This window comes from Polypterus senegalus, chromosome 10, assembly GCF_016835505.1.
Source record: "Polypterus senegalus isolate Bchr_013 chromosome 10, ASM1683550v1, whole genome shotgun sequence".
Lineage (NCBI taxonomy): Eukaryota > Metazoa > Chordata > Cladistia > Polypteriformes > Polypteridae > Polypterus > Polypterus senegalus.
The window spans coordinates 129,200,692-129,225,990 of NC_053163.1; the positions used below are offsets into that span (position 1 = coordinate 129,200,692).

A 25,299-nucleotide genomic window follows, 5' to 3' on the forward strand; every position below is an offset into this window, starting at 1 on the left:
AACTAAGAAGGCAAGACAACTGACATCACATTTGATCGTTTAGATGGTTAATTATCAGACGCAAGGCTTCTTACTGCAGTGTTGTGAATTGCTTTTTAAAACACTTTATGAACATGTCGTTTATGAAATATGCCATATAGCGTATGACTTGATGTATAAGAAATATTCCGGTTGATTTGCTCGTTGTCAGTTTTTTTTTTACGAGGTACTTTCTAACTCCTCTAGTTATCACTACAACTCCTTTCTCGTTTTTAGTGTTTTTATAGCTGCTCTCAACGTTGTCGCTATACTTACCTCTCTCACACACCCCACAGGTGACGTGTGCTTTTGATGGTTGCTACCGCATTGTGTCATCGCTGACTGGCGCTGCTTTTCACTAGAAAACCCACGGACACAACGAGCATGACGAAAGCGCTCCGGCAACGGCATGCAATAACTTTTATTCTTGTTTTAAAAAAATTCTGACGGATGTTTAGCGGAGAAGTGCAGTTATCCTCGCCGAGTAAATGAAAGGGACAAGGGAGGCTTTGTCCATCATGTTGAAGACGTCCATTGTCCTCGTTCTTCTAGTGATAACACAAGGTAAGTGGGCAACTCGGATGTGGCATTTGAAGGCGATGCGCAGAGAGGGGTTGGAGAGAGAGCCATGGTGCCAGGTTATCTGTCGCCAGGCTGTCATTTAAACGGAGCTGGCGACTTCTATTTGTTTAGTATAAGATTTTTCATATATCTGTCTCTAGCTTGCCGTCCGTCCGTCTGTCTGACTGAGCGGAGAATTACATTGTCTTTCCCTATTATTTCTTTACCTTTGATTCAGTCCTCATTTTATTCTATTTGCCATTACAGATTTGCTGTTGAACGGGCCACGAACTACTTCGTGTTAATTGTAGTGTTCTTTATTATTCCACGGTAGCCTATACTTCATTGATGCACGAGTAATGAATACAGTTCTAATGACAATATTAACTGAGGTGTCATTTTAACTCTAAAAAGCAACCTGTTTTTGTTCTTCCACAAACTGTAAAGGGCAACTTCCACTTTTTGAACAACTACTTTTCTCTCAGTTATTTTGATTTCACTGAATTAATTTTACGTGAAAGAAAAAAATATAAGCATGCTACTTCAGCCGATGTCATTGCTAACATGAAGACCGTCTTTTTAATTCATAAATTTAAATTTTTACATACCGCCTCGCACATACTGTAAATTACTGTTCTAGAGCAAAATACGAGCAAAAAATAAAAGTCGGTTTATAAAAGCAAAATAAGCCGACAGTGACGTTAAGAAATTACGTAATAGTGAAATACACGATCTTATATGGTCCGTCTCTTTAAATACGATTGAGGTTCTGAAAGTGAACCCTGTCTCGGTAACATGAGACAAAAAGTCCCTGTAAGAAATGTCAGTCGACTTCGCATTCAAGTACAGAGGCACTCACACAAACACACTACACCAGAAAGGCAAATGCATGTAAAAAGCACACATTTGGGGTGAAGAAAAACTAGATAACTTGCAGCTGAACCCATCCAGACATGGAGAGAACGTCCACATTCCGTAGAGTCGCTCATCGGACCCAGTGTTCCAATGAGGACCCGGATACGTGAGGCAACCGATCAAAACGTTAGGAATACTGAAAAGTGAAGCTACAGAACCACAAATGAACACTATCTATCTATCTATCTATCTATCTATCTATCTATCTATCTATCTATCTATCTATCTATCAATGTATACATTATATAGTGCCTCTATCTATCTATCTATCTATCTATCTATCTATCTATCTATCTATTACATAGTGTCCTTCTTATCTATCTATCTATCTATCTATCTATCTATCTATCTATCTATCTATCTATCTATCTATCTATCTATCTATCTATCAATGTATTACATAATGTCCTTCTTATCTATCTATCTATCTATCTATCTATCTATCTATCTATCTATCTATCTATCTATCTGCATGACACAGCATCTCCAGCATGGAGGACTTTATATAAACTGACCATTGAGAAAAGTGTTGAGGACCTGCAGTGGAGGATTCTACGTGTAGCAGTAGCAACCAATTCATTCTTAAAAACCATTGGTGCCAGCACAACAGATCAGTGTCCATTTTGCCTTCAGAAAGAAAAAAATTATCATTTATTTCTCTGTTGTACCAGATTACAACCACCGCTGCATTTCCTTGCTTTATTGTTAAAGGATTTGGGAATTGTATTTAATGAACTCATTTATATTTTTGGAATGTCCGTGTTAAGAGTTTGTAAAAGAGAATGTTTACTTTGCAATTTTTTGTTAGGCCAGGCCAAGATGGCAACCTTAAAAACAAGAAGAAATAGAGATACCACTGATGCTCTGTTAATTTTTAAGGTCCTCCTTCAAAGGAGATTGAAGATTGAATCTGCATATTTTAAACAAATTAATCAATTAGATGTATTTAGAGAAATCTGGGCTGTAAATGATGTTTTATGTTCCATGGAAAATGAATGTCTAGTACTAAAGTATGAGTAGAAAAACTTTTTTAATTAAATCTTGTTTAATTTTGGCTGTTAATTTGACTATAATTATGTTATAATTGTTAATAAAGGTCTGTTTAAAATTGTAGTGTTTTACAATGATATCTATCTATCTATCTATCTATCTATCTATCTATCTATCTATCTATCTATCTATCTATCTATCTATCTATCTATCATAAACTGCAGGTCTGGACCAAAGAGTTTATTTATTTATGATAGTTCACTTTTGCAGGATCGATGTTTAACATTGTAACAGATGACTTCAAATGTTAGAAGATTGCATTATAACGTATGCGCTTCAGCATCTCAATTTCAGGGGTCCATACGTGTCTCGAGGGTAATTTGCAGCCTTAAACCTTATTACTTGTGAGTGAGTGTGTGTATGCGTGTGTGCTCTGAAGTCACGCCATTCCATCTAGTGCAGAATCCTGCACTGAGAACCCTGCTAACAAAATAAGCCCACCCGGCCCCTAATAGAAATGCTTTTTCAGAAAACAAACAAGTTACCGTCAGATTCAGGGTTTATTTGTGTTGTACCCTGAACTGATGTTTAGGCTTATTTTTCTTAGGACTATAAACTAAATTAATCTTTAACACAATTTTCAATAGAAACAATATATAGCACTTTTTAATGACTGCTCAGTCAATCAATCTGTATTTAAATATTCTTCCTTTCTGCGTTTTGACCCACACTGTTAATGCTACTGTTAATTATGGGCAGTGTGGAAAGATAATTTTCCAAACAAGTTAATTACATTCTTCAAAGGAATAAAACTAACTAAAGAAAGTCAAACTGGAAAGTCTTCTGGCAGACACCCACACACATGTACTTCAAAAGTAAAGCACCACTTCTTACTGAGAACAGCTTCTGAAAATCTTTTAGGATGTTTTACAACACCTGATGTAGGTCACTCGGTGAGCCGAGGTTGGCACCAAACTCTGTGTTTTGTAGTTTCCAGAATCGGTCAATGGGCATGGCTGTTGGTCAATCTATCTGCAGAATATATTTTATATATTTACATATAGTAACAGAGAACTTTACATATTATAAAAGAAAAGGAATCAAATACAAATGCAATGAGAGGATCTGTCACTATTACTGTGTAATTCATTAAACCAATGCTAGTAGTCATGCCATCATCTGAAATAAAAAAAGTCTTGGCAGCAGACACAGCTCTGGCAGACAATGAACTTGTGTCAAACAGATTTGTAAAAAATATAATTTACCAAATTTAGATTAATTAGCCATGCATATGATAAACTCTGAAGGATTTATAATAGCTTTGGAGTTAAGCACATACTGTAAGTGTATAGACAGGAATCCATTTTCTTAACCCATTTATCCAGGGCAGGGTCACATTGCTGCTGGATTTAATCTCAGCAATCATCGGGCACAGGGCAGGAGCAACACCTGGACTGGGTGAACACACATACCCCCCGCCATGCACACGCATCAGGAGCCAATTGTGAGGTAACAGTGCTCTACCACTGTGCCACCTGCCACCCATTGTATACACAAAAGAGTAAAACATTATCTGGGCTCAGGGTGACAGAAGGCTGGGATGCTCAGTTTGATTCTTGGGGACCGCATATCCTTTAAGGGCATGTGCTGGGGCCCAGTCTTCTCTTGTCATTATTTGAGTGTTACCTTTTTAACATTGCCCAGTAAATCAACAAGCAGAGAAGGGGTAGTGACAATGGCAGTGGACCTTAAACTGCAAGACTGTCAGGTCAATTCCTGTCTCTGACTCGATGAGTGATCGTAATAATATTATAATAATAATAATAATAATAATACATTTTGCTGTATCCAGATTTTTGTAACCCCATACTGCATAAAGAGATCAAACTGGCTGTTGTATTTCCAGCTAATTTCACAACTGACTCTCTTTTTATGGGCCAGAGAATACGGTGACTTAAAAATGCCAGTGTCAGAACATTAGGAGGTGCCAATCATAAAATACAAGAAATGGAAACATTATGAAGAGGTGTGCACAAGATACGAGAAGGAGGCCACATTAAAAATTTCCATGAAGCAGCTTAGTTGCTGGCTCTACACAACGCTGTTAGATTAGATGGAGATCTTAAATGAATGTTCAGTAACTTCGTAACAAAACCTCTTACGTCTGACTTGTGGAAAGCTGAAGCTTGTTTTAGCAACGCAGGGTGCAAGGCTAGGCTACAGTCGACCATTACAGGACCCCCTCATGCACACTCCAACATGGGTTCAAGTTAGAATTCCTCTTTTTAACCAAACACACACATCAATGGTGACTTGGACTAAAAACTGGTGATCAGAGAGAAAGCCCACACGGACACGGGGAGAACAAGCAACGTCAAAACAGACAGTGACTGGGAATTGGATTTGAACCAAGAAATCAGGATGGACGAGGCCTCATGCTTTAAAATAAAAGCACATTGTCTCCAGTTTCATGACAAATTGTAATGATGTAGACATCATAAAAAATTCTGAGCTCAAAAGTGTATATTCAAAGCTGAATACATTATAAGAGAAAGTAAAATAAAAGTGCATCTTGATATCTAGCGATGTGAATTCTTTTTTTACCCTTTCTAATGATAATATTATTAATATATTGGCTGGTATTCTTAAATGTGAGAATGACAATGTTTGAAAACGTATTAATCTATTCTCATTAGAAATACAAGAATCTGTCAGTCTTAACAATTACAGGAATTTCCTCTCGATTTCTATATTTATTTAGCTGACATTTTTTTACATTTCTGCCATGTCAGCAGTGTTTGGTTAGGTCTTTGTGAGTCATAAGTGGAATTATCAACTTTTGCATTTTACAGTCTAACACCTTGGCCACATTGTCACAGAATGATACCATTTTTTCCCTCTTTATTTCTATATTACATCATGTTCAGTAAGTGAATTTATCAGTGTGTGTTTTGTGAAGTTTACGCTGAAGTAATGAGGCATAGTGGATTCAGGAGCGCACTGGCACTCACGCGGGTTCAGTTCAGTTTATTTCGTTTCTGTTTGGTTTTATATGGTATCCTTCACTGGGGACAGGCATGGAATTCATATAAAACAGCAACCTAAAAGAAAATAAATATATAACTTTTTCATACACAAGTACACCTACTGTATGTAGTTAAATATATAGAAATCCATATGCTTTGGTTAAACTCTGAACAACAGCTTTAATTTCTAACAGTATTAGAAAAAACATAACTGTAGGAGTGTTTAAAATTCTTTAAAATAAGCAGAGTGTTATTTCCACAGACCCAGGCCTCACACTGACAATGGAGTATCAGTTAAAATGCTTTATAGGAGTCAAGATTGTCACTTTTGTTTAATGAATACTCAGAAACTCAACAGAGGCCCATCTGGCATTAGCATACAACACAGCCAATACATGTAATATATTAATGCTAACCATTATCAAACATCAAGAAAAAAAAGAACAATAATAATAAAAAATCTTACATTTTTAGTAACACACAAATTTCAATTAAACCGAACTTTCCCAAAGGTATCCTCCTCCTTCAAACTACATGCACAGTGAAGCTCGGTTCTCCCAAATGCCCCAAAATCCCTTGCATGGAGTAAATGGCCTTTGACCTTTCTCCTTCAGCTTACTACACCTACAGCCTTGTTACTTTTATTGTACTGTACACTACAATGATGATATAAACTGTGTGATTGTCCTGTTGTTCCAATGGTTGTAAAAGATTTTATTTGACCTTGGCGTTTATGGCTGCAGAAAATTTGGAAACCAGTAAGAAAAATGTAAAGACATTCCTAAACTTTGGAGTTTGTAATGTGTGTTAAGGTAGATGTGTGTATCTTTGAGTGTCATGTAATCAGATTGGAGTGTTTAGCTTTCTTTGACAAACTGACTTCAAGTTCTTTTAATGTCCGCATCATAATGGTGTCCTGGCACAAAAGTTCATTCCGGTTACTGTGTGGAAAACTAGCATAGTCTGTGCATGAGGCTTAAAGATCAAATGGCTGCCTTCTCAGGAGGTCATTAGAGTGTATTGTTAACTTTTTTTCTACATTTTTGGAAAATCAGTGGAGTTTAATTTCAGTGTCATGTTTGCTACTAGTCACTTTTTGATTAACATTTTTCAGTTGATAACGCGTTCAGTAAGCTTTATATTGAAAAATACCTAATTGTGTTTATATATCACAGAAACATACACTTTAATTTTAACATTTTGCATCTGATGGCAGTTGCTTTCAACTTTTTTTTTTAACTCCATATATTATATCACTGTTATATTACTGTTATGTTGATGACACACAGGTTTATATTCTGGAGTGCAACTCTGCAATGAATTGTGAAGTTGTCTTATAGAACCAAGATCCTGCATTGCTGACAGTTTTCTTGATCAAATTCCAAATAAAACAGAAGTGCTGATAGCTGGTCCTGCAGCCAAAGCTCAAACTGGTTTTGAACTTCTTGGCTCGCTCGTGGACTTTTGCAGACCTCAAGTTCACAATCTGGGGGTTATCATTTTGAGAAACAGATTAATTCTGTGGTCAAGAGTTGCTTTTTCTAGCTTTGTCTTTTCGCCAAGGTTAACCCTTTTTTTTTACTCTCCTAAGGATCTTGAGAAAGTTCCTCATACTTTTATTTTTTCTTGGCTTGATTACTGTAACTCATTGTATTATGGGATTAGCAAATCCCTGATACTCAGATTGCAGTTGGTTCAAATTTGCCTCTGTATCTTTAAATTTAGCCTCTTTATACTGGCTGTCTGTTAGCTTTAGAATTCATTTAAAAATTTTGCTGCTGGTTTTTAAATCACTATATGGGTAGGCTCCTGTCTATTTATCCGAATTGTACGTTATATACCAGCCTCTCCAAGAGTTCAGATGTACCGCTCAGTTGTCTCTTGTTGCCCCTCGTACTACGGTAAGTGCAAAACTAAAGAGGATAGGGCTTTTGCATCTGCTGCACCTCATCTGTGAATTCTTTACCTAATTAGGTTAAAGAGTCACCTTCAACTGAACTGTTTAAAACGAGATTGGAGACGCATTTCTATTTTCTCGCTTTCCGTGACCTTCAGTGATGCTGATGGTTTCCTCCTTTCAGTCATTTCTGGTTGTATTGTGTTTTTTTGTTGTATTTTATCCTATGTATTTCTTTATGTTTAAGTATGTTTTATTGTAAAGCTCTATAAATGAATTGACATTGACACACACACACACACATATATGTGTGTGTGTGTGTGTGTGTGTACAGGTCTGTTATTGTACTTAAATTATCTGGTGGACTGGTACAAAGTGAGCTCTACACCTGATATTTACCACAATTTAAGACTGTGGCGTATTTATCAATGTTTATTGATGCTGTTTTTTGTAATTATTTTATTTAGTAATTTGTTTATATTACAAAATGGTGCTATACAGAATATTAGGATTGTTCCTGTATTTTTCATTTTTCTGTGCAATAAGTACTCTCCTTATATTTTAGCCTGGTATTTCCCACCTGTGGTCCCAGGGATCCCCTGTGGCTACGAGTTTTTGTTCCAACCAGCATCTCTTTTGAATTGGACACTTAGCCTAATCAAGTTAGTTGTTATTTCCCAGTTTCTTTGTTTTGGGAACAATGAAAAAACAAAACTAAGTTTGTTAAAGTAGTTATATAGGGATCATGTTGTTTGCTTTTTTACTATTTAGCAGTATTCTCATTCTGCATTTCCATGTGTTCTGGTCATTTAATTCCGCTTTTACTAATTGTTGGGTAGTTGCAGGATAAAATAACAGGAAAACCACATCAGAGAGTTGAAAGCTTTTAGTAGCAGAAATATTTCTAAATGTGAAAATCATACTGCTGTGCTTTTCTGAATGCATAATAAGAAAAGAGAAACACAAAACTATGTGATTAAATGAGATTATCACCGATTGTGAATCCAGTTGGAACAAAAACCTGCAGCCACAAGAGGTCCCCAGGACGGAGTTTGGGAGGCACTGCTTTAGTGTATAATTCCTATGACCTCCAAAGGGGTTTGAGAACAGATACAAGTTATAATGACAATAAACATGAACTTAACTAAATCATTAAGAATCCCTATACAGGTGTAGAATTGCCCATTTTCCAGGACCTTCAAAAGACCTCAGTAAATTGTATATACAGAATACAATGCAGAAAATGTGGGAAGATTTAGATAGGTGAAACTAAAAACTCTATTGGTGCAAGGTGTGTTCAACACTTAAGGTTAATGGAAAATCAAACAAAGAAGGTAGAGTTATATAGACATTTCCAGCAGGATGATCATGGACCGATATTTTTTGGTCTTGAACAACAATCTTATTGGACCAGAACATACAGATTAAAGAGAGAGATGGAATGGATAAAAGCCTTGGGGACGATATGTCCTAACGGTCTTAATGAGAAGTGTTAAGTGTTGTTTATTGTTGATTAGTTTATTCTCAGGCGATTGATTAAGGACAAATTTAAATTAATAATTAATTTTTTGGATTAGTGTACCTGCGTACGGCTATTCGTAGCCAAGATCCCCTACCCTAATCTTAACTAACAATGTAAGCTTTTGGCTTTAGCCTCTACTGTAATTGTGCCATGTCATTTTTTGGTCTCTTTTCCACAATTGTTTTCCCATTAATTATATTGAAAGCAGGGCCGTTCTTAGCAGTTTGGGGGCCCTACGCGGTTCAGAAATGTGCAGGCCCCGAATTGGGGGGTGGCGGAAACCCCCCTGAGCTCAGGAAGGTGTTCTAATAAAACATCTGGAAAAGGCCTTAGATGACCAGGAGGCCCACATGTACGCTTGTTTGTATGCAGAGTGGTAAAATATTGATTTTGTTCTGGATCTGGTAAAGGCTGGTAATATAGATGATTATGATTTTATGGGGATCTCTCTGAATGAATCCGAAACAAATCTCTAAAATTAACGTTTGCTATAGTGCATTTGGCAATGTTACAGCGGTGTGACAATATTATTAGGGATTTACGTGAAGATTGCAATTTGGATAATAAATTACCATTGTTAATAACACTTAAGAGATGCACTAAGCTGAATTTCCTGAAGACTTTAATTAACGTAGGAAATCTACTTTCTGCACTTTCATCCTGGCGAAATCCTTTATCATTTCCAAATAATCAAGGGTTTGGCCAACATCTTGCTCAGTTGATATTAATGCCAAACCATTCAGTCGCTCTTGGTCACGCTGGTCCTGAAATTATCCTTAATTAGCTTGAGCTTGGAAAAGCTGTGCTCAGCAGACGTGACTGTTACAGGGATGGTCAAAGCAATGCGTAGTGCTACCATGATGTTAGGGAAAGAATCTTGCAAGCTATTCTCGTATATAAATTTCAAACTTTGCAGAGCAGAAGCTTTTGGTGGAACCAAATGTGCTAGAATGTGCAACTCTATACACAAATCAAGAGTGTCAACATCGGACCCACTAACTGCATCTGTTAAGACCTTGCTGACAGCTTGACAACAGTTTCTCAAATCACTTTCACTCATATGTGTCATGCGTTGGAAATCATGTAGGAATCCAAAATAATCGTAATGAGGTTTCATCTGCTTGAACCATTCTGTCATTGATACTATGGCTTGATCTAGCAATACGTTGAAGAACTTGATGTGGAATTTTTCTTTCTTGTCATGTGTCGCCTCATCATGAGCTTCATACTCAAATTGTCTGCGTACTCCCCTTCTACGCATGTTCTTGGGTGGTGGAAACTGTATTTCATTTTCCTCAAGTTCGAGTTCCACAGCAAGTCCTTTAGCTGCATTTTGGGCAGCTTCAAAGCACATGTCCTTATAGGATTTCAAGAAGTCTATTGTGTTTTCTACGTTCTACAAAGCAACATCAAACTGCATGTCCTTCGATAGTAACATTTTGCTCACGACATTAATTTGCGCTAGGAAATCATGCCAGATCACTTGTTTTGCCAAAGAGGCAGCCTCAGTTCTTGCTTTTGGGTAATTTACAATACCTTTACCTCAACCAGAGCATCATAAATCGATCATATTTGAAAACGGACAGCTTGAACCGAATTGATGCGGCACTCCCAATGTGTTTCTGAGATTGGCTTCACTGTGAATTTTTCCACATGATGTTTCAGCATTTGCCAGCGTTGAGTTGACGCAGTAAATAATCTGGATATCTGATGCAAAATCCCGAAGAGCGTAATTGCGATTGTCGAGGACTTTGCAATTTGCTTAGAACCAAATTCAGGCTGTGACAGCCACATGGAATGTAAAACGCTTTGGGATTCAGCTCAAGGATGCGTTTCTGCACTCCGCTGTTACGTCCCTTCATATTAGCTCCGTTATCACATCCCTGCCTTCTGCAGTTTTGCAATTCCAGGTGCAGTTCTTCCAGTTTCTTCAGACATGTTTCCGTGAGACTCATTCCTGTGCTACTTTCTACTGGCAAAAAGCCCACAAAGTGTTCACAAATTTCGACTGGTCTCGCTTCAGTGTTAACAAATGGTATTATCATAGTCATCTGCTCCTGATGACTGGTATCATCCAGTACAATCCAGTATGATTGAATAGTATTTGGCCATGCAATGATCTTCTTCAGAATTGCCTTGCCTATTAGATGTATCAACTAATTTTGGATATGATTGCCCAGATAGTGATCTTGTATTTCCTTATTTTTTATATGTCGTAGGTGTTCCTGTAAGCCTGGGTCATATTTAGCTAGAAGTTCAATGAGTCCTAAAAAATTACCATTATTAGAGTCCCAGAGACGGCTACTGGTACCACAAAAAGCCAAGTTTCTTTGTCCAAGGAACTGCGCAACGGACATGATTCTTTGTAGGAACTTGTTCCAGAGATCACATTCTCGCTGCATTAACTTCTGATATTCACTGTCAATTGTTTCTCCCCGTTTCAGCCTCACTGCCAGTTCATGCCATGCTCTAACAGCGTTCATGTGCTTTGGTGAAGACTCATGTTCTCTTAGAATCCGACTGATGTTTATCCAGTCGCTATTTCTGTCACTGGTGAGTTTTATTTTCAAGTCAGAAAAAAGCTTACAGCAGAAACAGAATACTGCAGTTTTGTGTTTCGAATAAATAAGCCAGGTACGATTCACTGTCTTGCCGTTCTGTAGTTTGTGTGAGAAAAAATTTACACAAAAGTGACGTCCGTCTGAAGAATATTCATTTGGGGGGTATTTTTCCTGTTCGTCATCTCTGAAGGGACCTTTCTCAACTAAGAACAAGCGTTCACACGCGCTAATGGATAAAGGCCACAACCCTGGATCTTTCCAATGAAAAGAAATATTCCGTGCACCCGTGTCAGTGTCGTTATTTTCAACCATCACATGAACACATGTGTCTTCCTGATTATCTGCTGGTGATAGTTCGCGGACTTCAGAAGCAGTATTTTCAGAATCTGACACAGCCATGTCTTCATGTTCACCAACCTTTAGTAAACTTGACTGTTGTGACTCTGAGTGATCAGTCTGGAGTTTGGAATTCTCCTCATCGACCTCTACATCATCTTGTGCTTCCAGGCTTTTTGATTGTTCTCCAAGGCGGGCGGTGTCGCCAGAATCACTTTCTATCTCTACCAAAGTTTGATTTTGGGAAAGACCAGCATGGGTAGTGCAGCCACTGCCAGTGCCGATACTAGCTGCATCATTTGCGTTTTGGGATGGCGCATTTCTACTGGCAGTTGTACTAGACCTCTCAACAAAGTTCAACAAAGCTCCTTTTTGTGAAGCAATAAAAGCTTCTTGGGCTGCTCTTTTCTTCCTTTTAGTACACTTGGAGTCATAGCTTTGTTTCGTTCCTGACATTATTTCTACACAGTACCGATCGAGTAACTCAGTAAGTAAATGTACACTTTATCTCAGTTCATCTGTGTGAACTACGTCGACCAGAATAGATGCGTACGGAATGGATAACTAAACTGTAAGCGGTAAACTGTTCCTGTAAACAGAAAATCAAAATAGCCTACCAGTACCAAGTATGTAAGCTTACAGGAACCGACGACCAAAGACCAAACCAAGTTTGGTAGAGATTAACTAATACTGGACCCTGGAGGAACGAGGATTAGGATGTAGGGCCTATGTGATATATTAGCTTTATGTTTAACTAATAATCCAAATAATAATATATGATAGTCTCAAAACTCACCATCCACCACCGATCCACGCTGTGCAATGGTTTATCCAGACTGAGCGATTGCTATTTATACATTCCCAGTCCCACGGCCATGCCCCCGATTCCCTGACTGCTGCCCCCTGCTCCAACCCTTCTCAGGACGATAAAATTTAGGATGAGGAGGGAATCGTGACACACGACATGAGCGACTGGCACAGATGGTTGCAGTGCCAGGGGCATGACAGGGGCCCCAGGCCTACAGCCCAACAAAAAAAAAATTGTACGTCGGGGCCCTTCACGGATGCGTAGTTCGCGTATGCCTAAGAATGTCCCTGTTGAGAACAAAGGCCATCAGCAAAATAATACAAAAGTGACAGAAGAAAGACATTTGGCAGTTTGAAGTACAGCTGACCCCCCACTTAGTAGCTTTAGGCCGAAAGGAACAACATGATCCAGTGTATTGAGGCAATGTACTGAGAGAATAAGGAAACCAAGACACAGATGATTGAATGCAGTACCCTGTGGTTTCCTGATCAGTGTCACAATCATTTCTAGTCGCCCAGTTGGTATAATTTCCTGTAACATGAAGGGGTTAAACAAAAAACTAAACATCCTAATGCAAACTGAGAGTGTGCCAAGTGACAAAGCGGTGAGCCTCAGTACCTGAAATATCACACTGATCTGATCAACATGAGTCTCACTCTCTAAAACCCCAGACGGGTGATGTGCACATGATAACAAGTTGTTGGTAGAAGATAGAATCTTGTGGGCAGAAAATGATTCTTGCATTATTTTTCAGGTTCAATTTCATGTTGCCGACATGTGTCTGCAGATTGAGCAGCAAAGCACAATCGCTTAGTTTGTCCACAGTAAGTAAATGTCCATCGGCTGGTTCCACTCTGGACCTCACAACAACAACATTTAACTCTATAGCACATTTTCATACAAATGATGTAGCTCAAAGTGCTTTACATGATGAAGAAAGAGAAAAAGACAAAATGAATAAGAAAATAGAATTCTGGAACACTAACATAGAGTAAAAGTAAGGTCTGATGGCCAGGGAGGACAGAAAAAAACAAAGAAACTCCAGACAGCTGGAGAAAAAAATAAAATCTGCAGGGGTTCTAGGCCACAAGACCACCCAGCCCCCTCTAGGCATTCCACCTAACATAAATGACCTCACAATCAGTCTTCATTATATTCAGGGTTCACATGGAAGAACTAGACGATGATGGTCATGTGATCTTCTGGCCTTCAATTCATCAATGTAGGAACATCACGGTGCTTTGATCAGGTGGTGGTGGCGCAGATCGCCAACACAGTAAAGTGGAAAAAGAACAGAAGAGAAAGTAGGGGTTAGTACGGATTTTGGAGCCACCAGGAATGGTATTGATAATTAAATTAGTTTTTTAAAAGTGCTCCACCATATTAGCCTGGCAGATTTCTATTGGCAAGCTATTCCAGATTTTAGGTGCATAACAGCAGAAGGCCGCCTCACCACTTCTTTTAAGTTTAGCTCTTGGAATTCTAAGCAGACGCTCATTTGAAGATCTAAGGTTACAATTTGGAGTGTAAAGTGAAAGGCATTCTCAAATATAAGATGGAGCGAGATTATTTAAGGCTTTGTAAACCATAAGCAGTATTTTAAAGTCAATTCTAAATGACACAGGTAACCAGTGTAGTGACATCAAAACTGGAGAGATGTGCTCGGATTTTCTTTTCCTAGTTAAGATTCTAGCAGCCCCATTCTGCACTAGTTGCAAACGATTGATGTCTTTTTTGGGTGGTCCTGAGAGGAGTGCGTTACAGTAATCTGGTCGACTAAAAACAAAAGCTCACCTCATTGATTTCTGACCTTCTTCTGGAGATTCTCTCAACAGCTCACTCACACTTGTGATTCAGAGTGACTTTAGACTGTTCATATTTAAAGCTGTACAAGGAGTCTGAACCAAAATGTACAGTGGTAGGGGCAGTCCTTTGTTGTAATTCCCATTTTAGATTTACATGTATTGTATAGATGACCATCATCTCACTTTTTAAAATCAATAATATTAAATCATAAAAAATGGCAAATTCTGCAATGTAAGGGGGTTGCAAGGTTTATGTCTGCTAATGCTTGTGAGCGTCCCGTGATGTGTTGGTGCCCCATTCAGGTTTAAATTTCCAGGCTTGTACCCAAAAGGCAGTGACTCTGTACAATACCAAATTAAATTAATTAGAGCCCAAAAGAGGGATGAAAAGATAGATTAAAAAAAAAAAAAATCAAACATAATAATAAGAAATTGGCACAAAGTGTAAGCAGACATTCAGTGCACTAGCATGCACATTATCGTCATCATTCCAGCCATGCATTCAGTTTTGGACCTGCTCCATCCAGCTTGGCCTATGCTGGCGGCACACTCACACACACTCATAGTTAACTCACACACTCACCCTTAGACAGGGGCAATTTGAGTATCGTCAGTTAACCTAACCTGCACGTCTTTGGGACATGAGAGGAAAACTGCACTAATCTAGAGAAAAATCCATGTGGATGTGGGAAATGACCAGTCTGGGTCCTGGAGCTCAGTGGGAAGTGTATTAAACTCTGTGTCATCCAGCTATGTTTAACTAGTGGAACACTCAAATAAAAGAGAACTGAAAGGTGTAAAGCCCACCAATATAATGACAAAGCTGAAAATGAATTTCCAAATAGTAGGCACCATGTCCTGGGGGAATATCAATAAAGGCCACCATGGGGGGCAAAGGGAAGGGGTTGTTGATAAAATGTGATGGTCGATGTGTTTGGTCTTCAGCTCAAAGGGAATGGAAAAAGAACTCTGATGTAATGTGAACATGTGAAACCAAAAAAATATAATAACAATATATTTACAGTATATAACACCTTTTCCATGATCAAGGTGCTTAAAACAAAATGCTATACATAGTTTCTGCATAGAATAATAAACAAATAAACACAGGATATACAAAAGCATTAAACAGAATAAAAGAATGAATAAACCAGAGTAATAATACTACATTCAGTACTAAAAGAAATGCCCAAAAAAATCACCTAAATTATGATATAACACGCACACAAATTACCCTGAGCCCCTGGACAGAGAGGTAAACTGAAATAAGGGGCAGTTTAAGGTAAAAGCCTTCCTGAACAGATGATTTATTTTAATAGAATTAACTGAGTCAGCTGATCTAATTCATTTAGGGGGTCATTCCAATGTTTGGTTGCTATACAGCTGAAGACCCTGTCACCCATAGAGTGCAGTTAAGCGTGGGGTACAACAAGATTGCTAGAATCAGAGGACCTTAGTGGAAAGCATAATGATGGAGAAGGTCACTGATGTAGTCTGGTGAAGGCCATTTAAAGTTTTATAAGGCATTAATAGTATTTTATACTCAATCATGTAAGACACTGGGAGCCAGTGAAGCTGAAGCAGGGTGGGTGTTATGTGCTCGCTGTTGCTTGTCTGTGTTAGGACTCTTGCAGCTGAGTTTTGAATCAACTGGAGATGTCATTTGTATGATTTTAAGGGGCACCTACCAGTAGAGAGTCTACCATTTTCTTAAGCAGTTTTTTGTTTTCAGTGAATCAACCTCAAATCTCCTTTATGACATTTTTGACAATATACTACTATTGGTGATACCCTATACTAGGCCCTCTACTGTAGACACTTTATGTTGCTCTTTGTTTACTAAGAGAATAAAAGTTAAATCACAATTCAAACTACAAGAACTGGTAGACATTATAAAGCTTCCACAAGTTCAGAAGTACTTCCTCAATGCTTTTACACAAGACAAACACTGTTGTAACACACAGTACTTCAAGCGTTTGGTTTAATGTTTCATCATATTCCTTCATCGCTCAAGTATATAAGGGATCATGCTAATGAGGTTCTACATACTGTTGCCTGAAACTGCATTTCTTGACAACCAGGAGAAGCGAGCCTGTAATCATAACATGGTGACACCCATGTGCAAAACAAAATACCATTGCGGCAATGTGAAATAAATAATCACTATGATTAGAAAACATTATAATGCAAAAGTAACCACTTAAAAATTAAAAAAAAAACATATTTCCTTGTTTACTTTTACTTAAAAGTGTTTTTATAAGAGAAATCCATCTTGATATAAGGATATGTGTCTGTGTGACTGTCTGTGTTTCCGTCTGGTTTCTATGTCTGTCATTCCGAAACATGGGGCACCACAAGCATTTTTAGAAATAAAATATGTTGCATTTATCATTCCAACAGATGGTTCCTCACAAACACCAACCCTGCTTTTTCAAATCCAATCCCACATGGCATGTAACAGAGACATATACATTGAACAACACACTGCAAACATTAAAGCTGAGGTTTCAGCCCATTTTAGACGAGTATCACAGCTAGTAAATTTATGAAGTGAAAGATGTTGCCCTACAACTTGTGAATGTGTCTCTAATTATTAGTGCTCAAAAGATCAGAGGCCATCACAAAAACAAGATGGTGCTGCGGAACAACATTTAATTTTAAACACTATTAAATACAGTACTCTAAAACAATAAAACCTTTAAAACAAAGTTTTAAATGTTTTTAGAGATCTAGGAGAAACTATAAAAGAATTAAAGAAAGCAAAACCCCACAGAGTTTATAAAAAAAATAAAAATACATCCAAAAAAAAAATGTCAGATCAAGACATTGGAATACTTTCTATAATGGCACATGAAAATGGAGCCTTTGTTTCCAGTAGAGGACTTCAAGTATGCCCTTTCTGGTATGGCCAGAGTTATTCTCAGCCAGGAAAGGATTTCAACTCCTTTTTCTCCATTGATTAAAAAAACAAAACAAAAAAAAAACAAACTAAAGTTCTTTTGGCCTTTATTGGCTTATTGGCATCACTTGGTCCGTTGATGTAAACAGGAAGCTCTGCAGAGCTGTGGTTGTAGTCACAGAAATGCAAGTGGTAACCTTTTATGTCCAGATATTCTTAGTGTATGGATCCATTAAGAGGCTGAGAAGACTTGAGGCATCCAGAGCTTCAAAAAAGTCCTTCTTTCGATTTGCTAGTAGTGCTCCACTTGTACCCAGATGGCAACTAACACAGAAAGAGTCGTTGACTACTGACTGCTTGTCATCCTACCCTTTGTGTTCTTAATATATGTGTGTGGCACTTTGATGGAGACCAATATTTGATTTTTTTTTTACTTTTGATAACAATGTCATTATATAATACTAGCAAAATACCCACGCTTCGCAGCGGAGAAGTAGTGTGTAAAAGAAGTTATGAAAAAGAAAAGGAAACATTTTAAAAATAACGTAACATGATTGTCAATGTAATTGTTTTGTCACTGTTATGAGTGTTGCTGTCATCAAGAATTTGATTATCATTATTTCTTTCAATCAGGTTTGTATTTGGAGGATGTGTTGTGTTCAAGTTACATTCCGTGTTTGTCAACCGTTGTAAAGATAACAGGTTTCATTCATCGGAGTGTTCACTACCCAAATCGGTACTCGTGAATCTAAGATGTTTAACAGGCATTCCCGGTATTAAGTTGTGGATTTGCCTGCAAGTATTTAGCGGCAGCGTGTCTATGAACTTGTGGATTTTTCTGAGAGTATTTGGTGGCAGCGTCACGAAGTTGTTTTCATCTAGCTGCATCAGAAAATGTAGCACGACGTCTGTCACGCCTCCTTTTTTACTGTTTTCTCACAGCTTGGATTGCTGCTGTCATAATCGGTTTGAGTTTCATGGTTTGTTTCAATTACGTTAATATTTGCTGGACTTGTTGTGTTGAAGTGACATTCAGCATCTGTCAAGCGTTGTAAGCATATAACTGGCTTCATTGATAACTATGCATCCAGCTTTTGAGAGTTGAAACATTCATAAAAATCAAAGTGTCCCCTACTCAAATTGTCACGTGTGAATCTAAGATGTTTAAGAGGCATTGGCGCTTCTCCAAAGGTGTAAAATATTTGACCATTTTGGTACAGTTGAAAGCGACAAACGAACAATTCAAAGGCAGCCATCAACTCACATGTAGAAGCATAGGTGAAGGGCTTAAGCATTTCACTCTTATAGTGCCCCTGTGTAATATAATTATCTCTCTCTAACGGATGGCCTTATATGGGCAGGCAGTCAATTACGTGGGAGGCGTGGGTATAGGGGCACAATATAGGCAGGCAGTCAATTACGTGGGAGGCGTGGTGATCGGGGACACAACTCTGCCTCACACGGCGACCGAGCTGCAGGCTATGGACGTATATATGTACGTAAGTAGGATTCAGTTATGACGGTAGAATTTTGAAATGAAACCTGTTTAACTTTTGTAAGTAAGCTATAATGAATGAGCCTGCCAAATTTCAGCCTTCTACCTACACGGGAAGTTGGAGAATTAGTGATGAGTGAGTCAGTCAGTCAGTCAGTCAGTCAGGGCTTTGCCTTTTATTAGTATAGATAATGGTGTGCAGCTATACTACCACTCAAATTACAGACCATTAAACTCTTCAATTGATTTTTATTTTAAAGTTCAGTGTCTCCTATCACTTTATTTTCTCTTCTGTTTGTTCATCAGATGACTGGTCGCTTTTGTCACCAGGCAGAGACTGACACTCATGTCCTGTTAATTTACTGTACTCCTGCCTAGCACTGTTCAGCTGGTAACTGACAACAGCTGCCCCTATTCTTTCATCTTTCATACCTAAGATATAGTTTGTTCCTTCGTTCTGTGATAGACGGCCAGGAGCCCTGCCACGCCGGGATGCCTGGAGGAAGGAGGAACCGGGAGAGCGGCACTTCTTTTCCCTGGGTACCCAGCCAATCCTTAATCCTTGGGGGACAGCACTTCCAGTACGCCAGGAAGTGCTGACAAACCAGGGATGGTTTATCATAGACATAGAATTACTAGACGTCGCATGACCAGCAGCATTGTACATCAACTTCGCCGCCATATTGTGAGTGGTACTGCTGTGGAGTGAAGTAATGGATAAAGGTGCCTCACGCATGTGCTGCTTGGGATTGTACAAACTGCTGTACGCTCCAAGCCAGATCCCGAGGGATTACATTTCATAGGTAAAGCTGAACAATTGTTTTGGTTATATTTGGTTATTAGAAAATCCTGTTTTATAATCTTAGCACTCAAGGTCACAACATTAGTAAAATTAAAACAAGAGAATGATAAATCAAAAAGCAATGATTAGCAAACAAACAAAGATAACTGGCAGTAACAGTGCAAAATTCACAATTGGTATGCCAGTTTGAAAATGTGTTGAATCGAGCTGACAGATATGAGAGGGAAGAGAATTCCCGAGTTGAGGAGCACTAGGAGAGACTCTCGAGCTCCCATAACACAGAGATTGATGTGTGGTACAGAAAGTGGAGCTGCAGATGAGAATCTGAGTGAGCGAGAGGAGTGTCAGTCTGTAGGAGATCAGTGAGGTGGTGGGGCTTTAAATGTTCAGTGCTGTATTTTGTATCATATTCTGTAGTTAACAGGGAGCCAGTGAAGTTGAGAGAGAATAGGTGTAGTATGTTCAGTGGATTTAGAACAGCAGGTTATTATCCTGGCAGCAGAATTTTGAAGAAGTTGTAAGCGATGGATACGTTTTTGTGGGATGCCAGATAGAATAGCATTACAGTAATCTATACATGAGGTGACTCGGGCATTAACCAATACTTCAGTACTGTGTTGCGTAAGAACAGGACGAAGTCTAGAAATGTTTCGGAGATGGAAGAAGGCAGTCTGAGAAATGTTACTTATATGGGAGGAATTATTTAATAATAATAATAATTATTATTATTTAATAATTGCCATTATTAGTGTATAAATGGATATAAATAATTGCATTTAAAGGATTCACCAAAATCTGTTGTATGTAAACGTTACTGTTTTAAACGTTATTGTTTTTTTCATCAGAAAACCCGGTTTCCACGTCTACCTGTATTAGTTTAAATGGCACTTTTGCCACTCGCAATATGGCGGATACGGTGACGTATCGTGTCTACTAGGCAACACAGTGAATGCAGCTTCTAGCTATATATGTCTATGTGGTTTATGCCCGGAGTGCTTCCGGGTGCAAGGACAGCACTTCCACCACGCTGGGGAGTGCTGCCGGAAGTCGTTAATCAGACACCTGGAGCACATCCGGGGCTAAATAAAAGGGGCCGCCTCACTCCCTTCAGGGGCTGTAGCCGGGAGGAAGAGGACAGAGCTCGGTGGAGAGGAGTGGAGGCGATGAAGGACCTTGTGAAGGACTCAAGAGGGTGATTGGTGCAAGGGCACTGTGTGCTGTGTGTGGACTTTATTGGCAATTAAACATGCATTTTGTAGACATGGAGGTGTCTGTCTGTCTGTGTCCAGGGCTGGCTTCCACAGTTCTTATTCTGTCCCATTCAGCCCTGTTGTGTGCATAAATTCATAAAACCAGGGTACTTCTTACTGTATTCCATAAATCTGACAGTGGTTGTTTCATTTTAGGACAAGATCAAATTAACATACCTGATTGCCAGCATCCTTCTGCAGACCCCTCTGACACTAAAGGTAAATGTAATTTTAATTCAGTTATGATTTAAGAGAACACTTATTTATGACCGATTGGTCTTGCACCAGACCCTCTATTTTCACCTTATCACAGCAGGGAAGCTTTTTTGGGCAAGTATATGCTGATGCACATTAATCCCTGACCTGGGTCCAGAAATGGATTCAAGACTGAGCGGCTAGCCCAGGACCAGCTGGATGGATTATATCTCTTGACTGGCCTGGGTACATCTAGGAATTCCACTGGAGAAGCTGAAAGAAGTTGCTGATGATAGGAAGTCCTGGTTATCCCATCTCAGCCCATAGCCATTATGAATGTAATCAGGAAGAGCGAAAGGAAAATGTTAATGATGATGACGCTCATGTTCAGAGGTGTTGTGGGGGTGGGTTGCAGGGACTTAAACCTTAGAACTATGGTGTGAAGCCTCTGATTTTTTAGTTCCTGATATACACAATCAATAGTGATATGCTCCTGATCATTTTGCCCATCACATATATGTTCAGTTTACCACCATTACTTGAATATACATGAAACCCCAAGAGGACTTCTATCCTCCCACAACCCCTGAGCTCGTCAAATTAATATACACAATTTACTTACATGAAACCCCAAAGATAGAGTTCCTTAGTTGTATATACATGATTGACTTGCACACCTTACTCCTCAATTTTATCTCACACCTTACTCCTCAATTTTATCTACTTCCACAACTACTTAAAAAATAAGCAGAGGGGGATCACCCTTATCAAGTCTTCTAATTTATATTTGTGTAAGACATCACATGACCATCCTTTGCTGTTCTACAAATCCTAGAAAAGCCCCTGTTTATGCCTACAATGGGGGTACAGAGGCCTCACAGACTTCTTGGTTTAAATCCAAGCTTTCTCTTATTTTTTTCGTTTTCAATTAACTGGCCAGTCTAAGTTGTCGTTGTCTGATTAATTCAGAGTGTTAGCGCAACTGTGGCTCATGATAGACTTGTAAGTAATCTTGCTTAATGAGATGCTGCAATGGATGAGTATCCCATCCATGGTTGGTTTTCTTTTTGCACCCAAGGGCTTCTCCCTCAATTATACCTTATTAGAGTGAATTTGCTCTTAAAAAGTACACATTAATAAAAAGAAAGCTTACAGGATGTAATGCTGTAGCAGTGAGGTAATGGCACCACAAGGGACAAAATGGCCCAGGATTTGCATATTAATATGTTCCAAAACTAATCAGTTTAGAAAGAGTGTATCAAGGAAATTGTCATTCAAAATATGCAAAGGCACACTAGAGGTCTGTTTTTTTTCAGTCTTTGAATGTTAATTTTTTTGTTTGTTTGTTTAAGAATATATTTCAGAAGTATTTTTAAATGCTGGGTGCTATAAGAAGACAACAGATATCAATGATAAGTTTCTATGTGGCTGGGAACCAAACTTGGAACACCCTGGTATCATGTACACAACACACTACTGGTAAGTCAAAATGAGTGGTCTATGTAAGTTCATTTGTCCGTTTGCTAAGCCTCTGATCCACTACAGCATTCAGGACATCTGGACCCTCCATCAGCACTGACGATCTTAAGGAAGGGAAGCCACCCTGGATGGAATGCTGGCCTTTCACAGAGCACACACACTTACAAGTAGTCGCACTTGAAGTCGCTGACAAACCTAACGGCATTTGTTTAGCATATGGGTGAAATAAAGAGTCCCCAGACCAGGCACATCTGAACATCTAAGGATGGGATACAGTGCTGTACTGGCCTTCCTGAAACATATCATTTACTCAAATGTTTTCAGACAGATTTCAGCAGTAGAGGGCACTCTCCTGTTAGAACCATGGAAATGAGGCCAGAATATACAAAAATAAATAAATAAATAATATAAAAACACAAGAAGTTAAGAAGTACAAAATAAACATGGTAAAATATGTTTGTTAGATGAAATCTGCATGCACACCAGTCCAGCTCAAATTATTGTCTTCACCACATCTCTCTCTTTTGAGACACTGGCTTCTTTTCTGTTGTATGTTAATTGTCTTTTTTGTTCATTTTTGATTCTTTTGATTATGTCAATGTTATTACTAATGTTTATTATTTTTGTTACTATGCATTTATCAGTTTTGGCAACGGTTTAAAGTCTATTTATCTTTGCTTGTCCTGCTATATTTCATTAATTCTGTGGGTGGTTTTCGAAGAGGCAGGGCTACCTGCCTATCATTGCCATAGGATTACTCATTAAGGGCTGAGGAAACAAGCAGTCCCTTACGGTTCATTGAATGCAATTAGTGGAGTTGGTGAGTTCTCTTCTGATTATTATATTTTGTTAGTTCTCAAGATTTTGTTTAACTTCATGCTCTGCTTTTTAAATTTGCCTTCTGGATTTGTGTTTTTAGACTTGTTTGTCTTGGATTGCCTTTGTTGTTTATGGCAACTCTTTTTGTACATTTTGTGCTCATCAGAGCATCCTTGTTTTGAACATTTTTTTTAAATAAATCTTTTATTTTATAAAGATTCTTTTTCTGCCCTTTATGTTTTACAAGGTGAAGGCTGACAGATCCTTTCACTTGTGGGGCTTTTTGCAACAATTTCTGGACCTGTCACTAGTTTAATGAAAAAACAAATAAACAGCAGGAGGTACACATGCGAATATTTCCAAACTAGCTGTGCTACCCCTCTAAGATGGTTTGAAATCTAAGTAGTCAACACACACCTCAGTGTAATGTTTGCAGTGCACTATGCAGCATACTGTTCTGATCATAGTGATTATTTATTTCATTAGAAGAATCTAGACGAGAACGGGCCATTCAGCCCAACTAAGCTCACGAGTCCTATCCACTTAATTCTTTTAAAAAAGCATCAAGTCGAGTTTTGAAAGACTCGAAAGTCTTACTGTATACCATGCTACTTGGTCACTTAGTCCAAGTGTCTATGGTTCTCTGTGTAAAGAAAAAGCTCCTAATGTTTCTGCGAAATTTACCCTGATCAACTTTCCAACTGTGTCCCCGTGTTCTTGATGAGCTCATTTTAAAATAACAGTCTTGACCCTGTGGACTAATTCCCTTCATAATTTTAAACACTCCAATCATGTCACCTCATAATCTTCTTTTGCTTATATTAAAAAGGCTCAGCTCTTTTAATCTTTCTGCATAATTCATCCCCTTTAGGCCCAGTCAAGTCACTCTTCTTATGGTACCATATCGCTATTTTGTTTTGCATATGGATGCTGCCATGTTATCATTCCTGTTACTGGTTCGCTGCTCCTGATTGCCAAAGAATGTGGTTTCAGAAGGTGCAGCATGTAACCTCATCATTGCGACCTCTTAAATACCTGTGCGATGGTTCATTCATATCCATGACTTGGATAGAAAACTCAAATGAACATACTGTAGTGTGAATTACTTTCTCGAATTTCTGGTTTCTGAACTGTTGATTTTCCCTCTGACTTTGAATTCCGATTAGCAATCAGGCTTTGGTGCAAAAGGATTTGTCATCATCGTTTCAACTTGTTTCTGGTTTTGACTGTGTTTTATCTTATGGCCATCCTCCGGTCTTTGGCCAGAATGCATACCAGCACATTTTCTTAGTGGAGGAACCTCCAACCTCCTGATCTTCAATTGAGTGTTGACGTATCCTGGTGCTCAAAGCTTCATCAGGGAATAAGCCCCACCACCCTCCAATCAAATATCACTGTATCGTCCTAAAAAGAGTACCACCAGCAATGTGGTCCTACTTTAATCACTTCTATCTATCTATCTATCTATCTATCTATCTATCTATCTATCTATCTATCTATCTATCTATCTATCTATCTATCTATCTATACAGGTTCAGTACTTATGGGAACATTTGTGGTTCTGGCAATTAATGTAATGTTTTCATTGTCAGTGTAAAAATGTATGAAATCCCTATTTTAAATGTAACTAATGTAGCAGCATTACTATTATGATTTCAATTCAGAATAAATCACCTTTTTTTTCTTTCCTTTCTCAGTATAGAGAATTATGAGTGCTACAAATCAAACCCCATGAACTCCACATCCTGTCACATTTACAGAAAAGACTTGCTTAAAGGCCATCTAGTCACATTCTGGGTGAATGCCTCAAATGGGAAAAAGAATTTTACATCTACTATCTACAAGTTCACCTTGGAAAACAGCAGTGAGTAGCTTTAGCTAATGTCATTATGTGAATCGGTAAAACTATATAAAATGAAGC

At 38.4% G+C, this 25,299-nt stretch overlaps 1 protein-coding gene across 3 annotated transcripts in view; it reads left to right on the forward strand.

The window, feature by feature from the left end:
* The first annotated feature begins 403 nt into the window (after window positions 1-403).
* il12rb1 (interleukin 12 receptor subunit beta 1) overlaps window positions 404-25,299 on the forward strand; it is a 56,560-nt gene continuing 31,664 nt past the window's right edge. Inside the window, exons 1-4 of one of the 3 annotated variants that reach the window (XM_039766617.1) lie at window positions 404-582; window positions 21,042-21,104; window positions 22,433-22,559; window positions 25,076-25,242. In XM_039766617.1, the coding sequence (XP_039622551.1) occupies window positions 507-582; window positions 21,042-21,104; window positions 22,433-22,559; window positions 25,076-25,242 (433 nt within the window). In that variant the 5' untranslated portion in view covers window positions 404-506. Of the gene's footprint in view, window positions 583-21,041; window positions 21,105-22,432; window positions 22,560-23,259; window positions 23,380-25,075; window positions 25,243-25,299 lie in introns of those variants that run through there. The other 2 variants (XM_039766618.1, XM_039766619.1) reach the window with 2 other exon arrangements.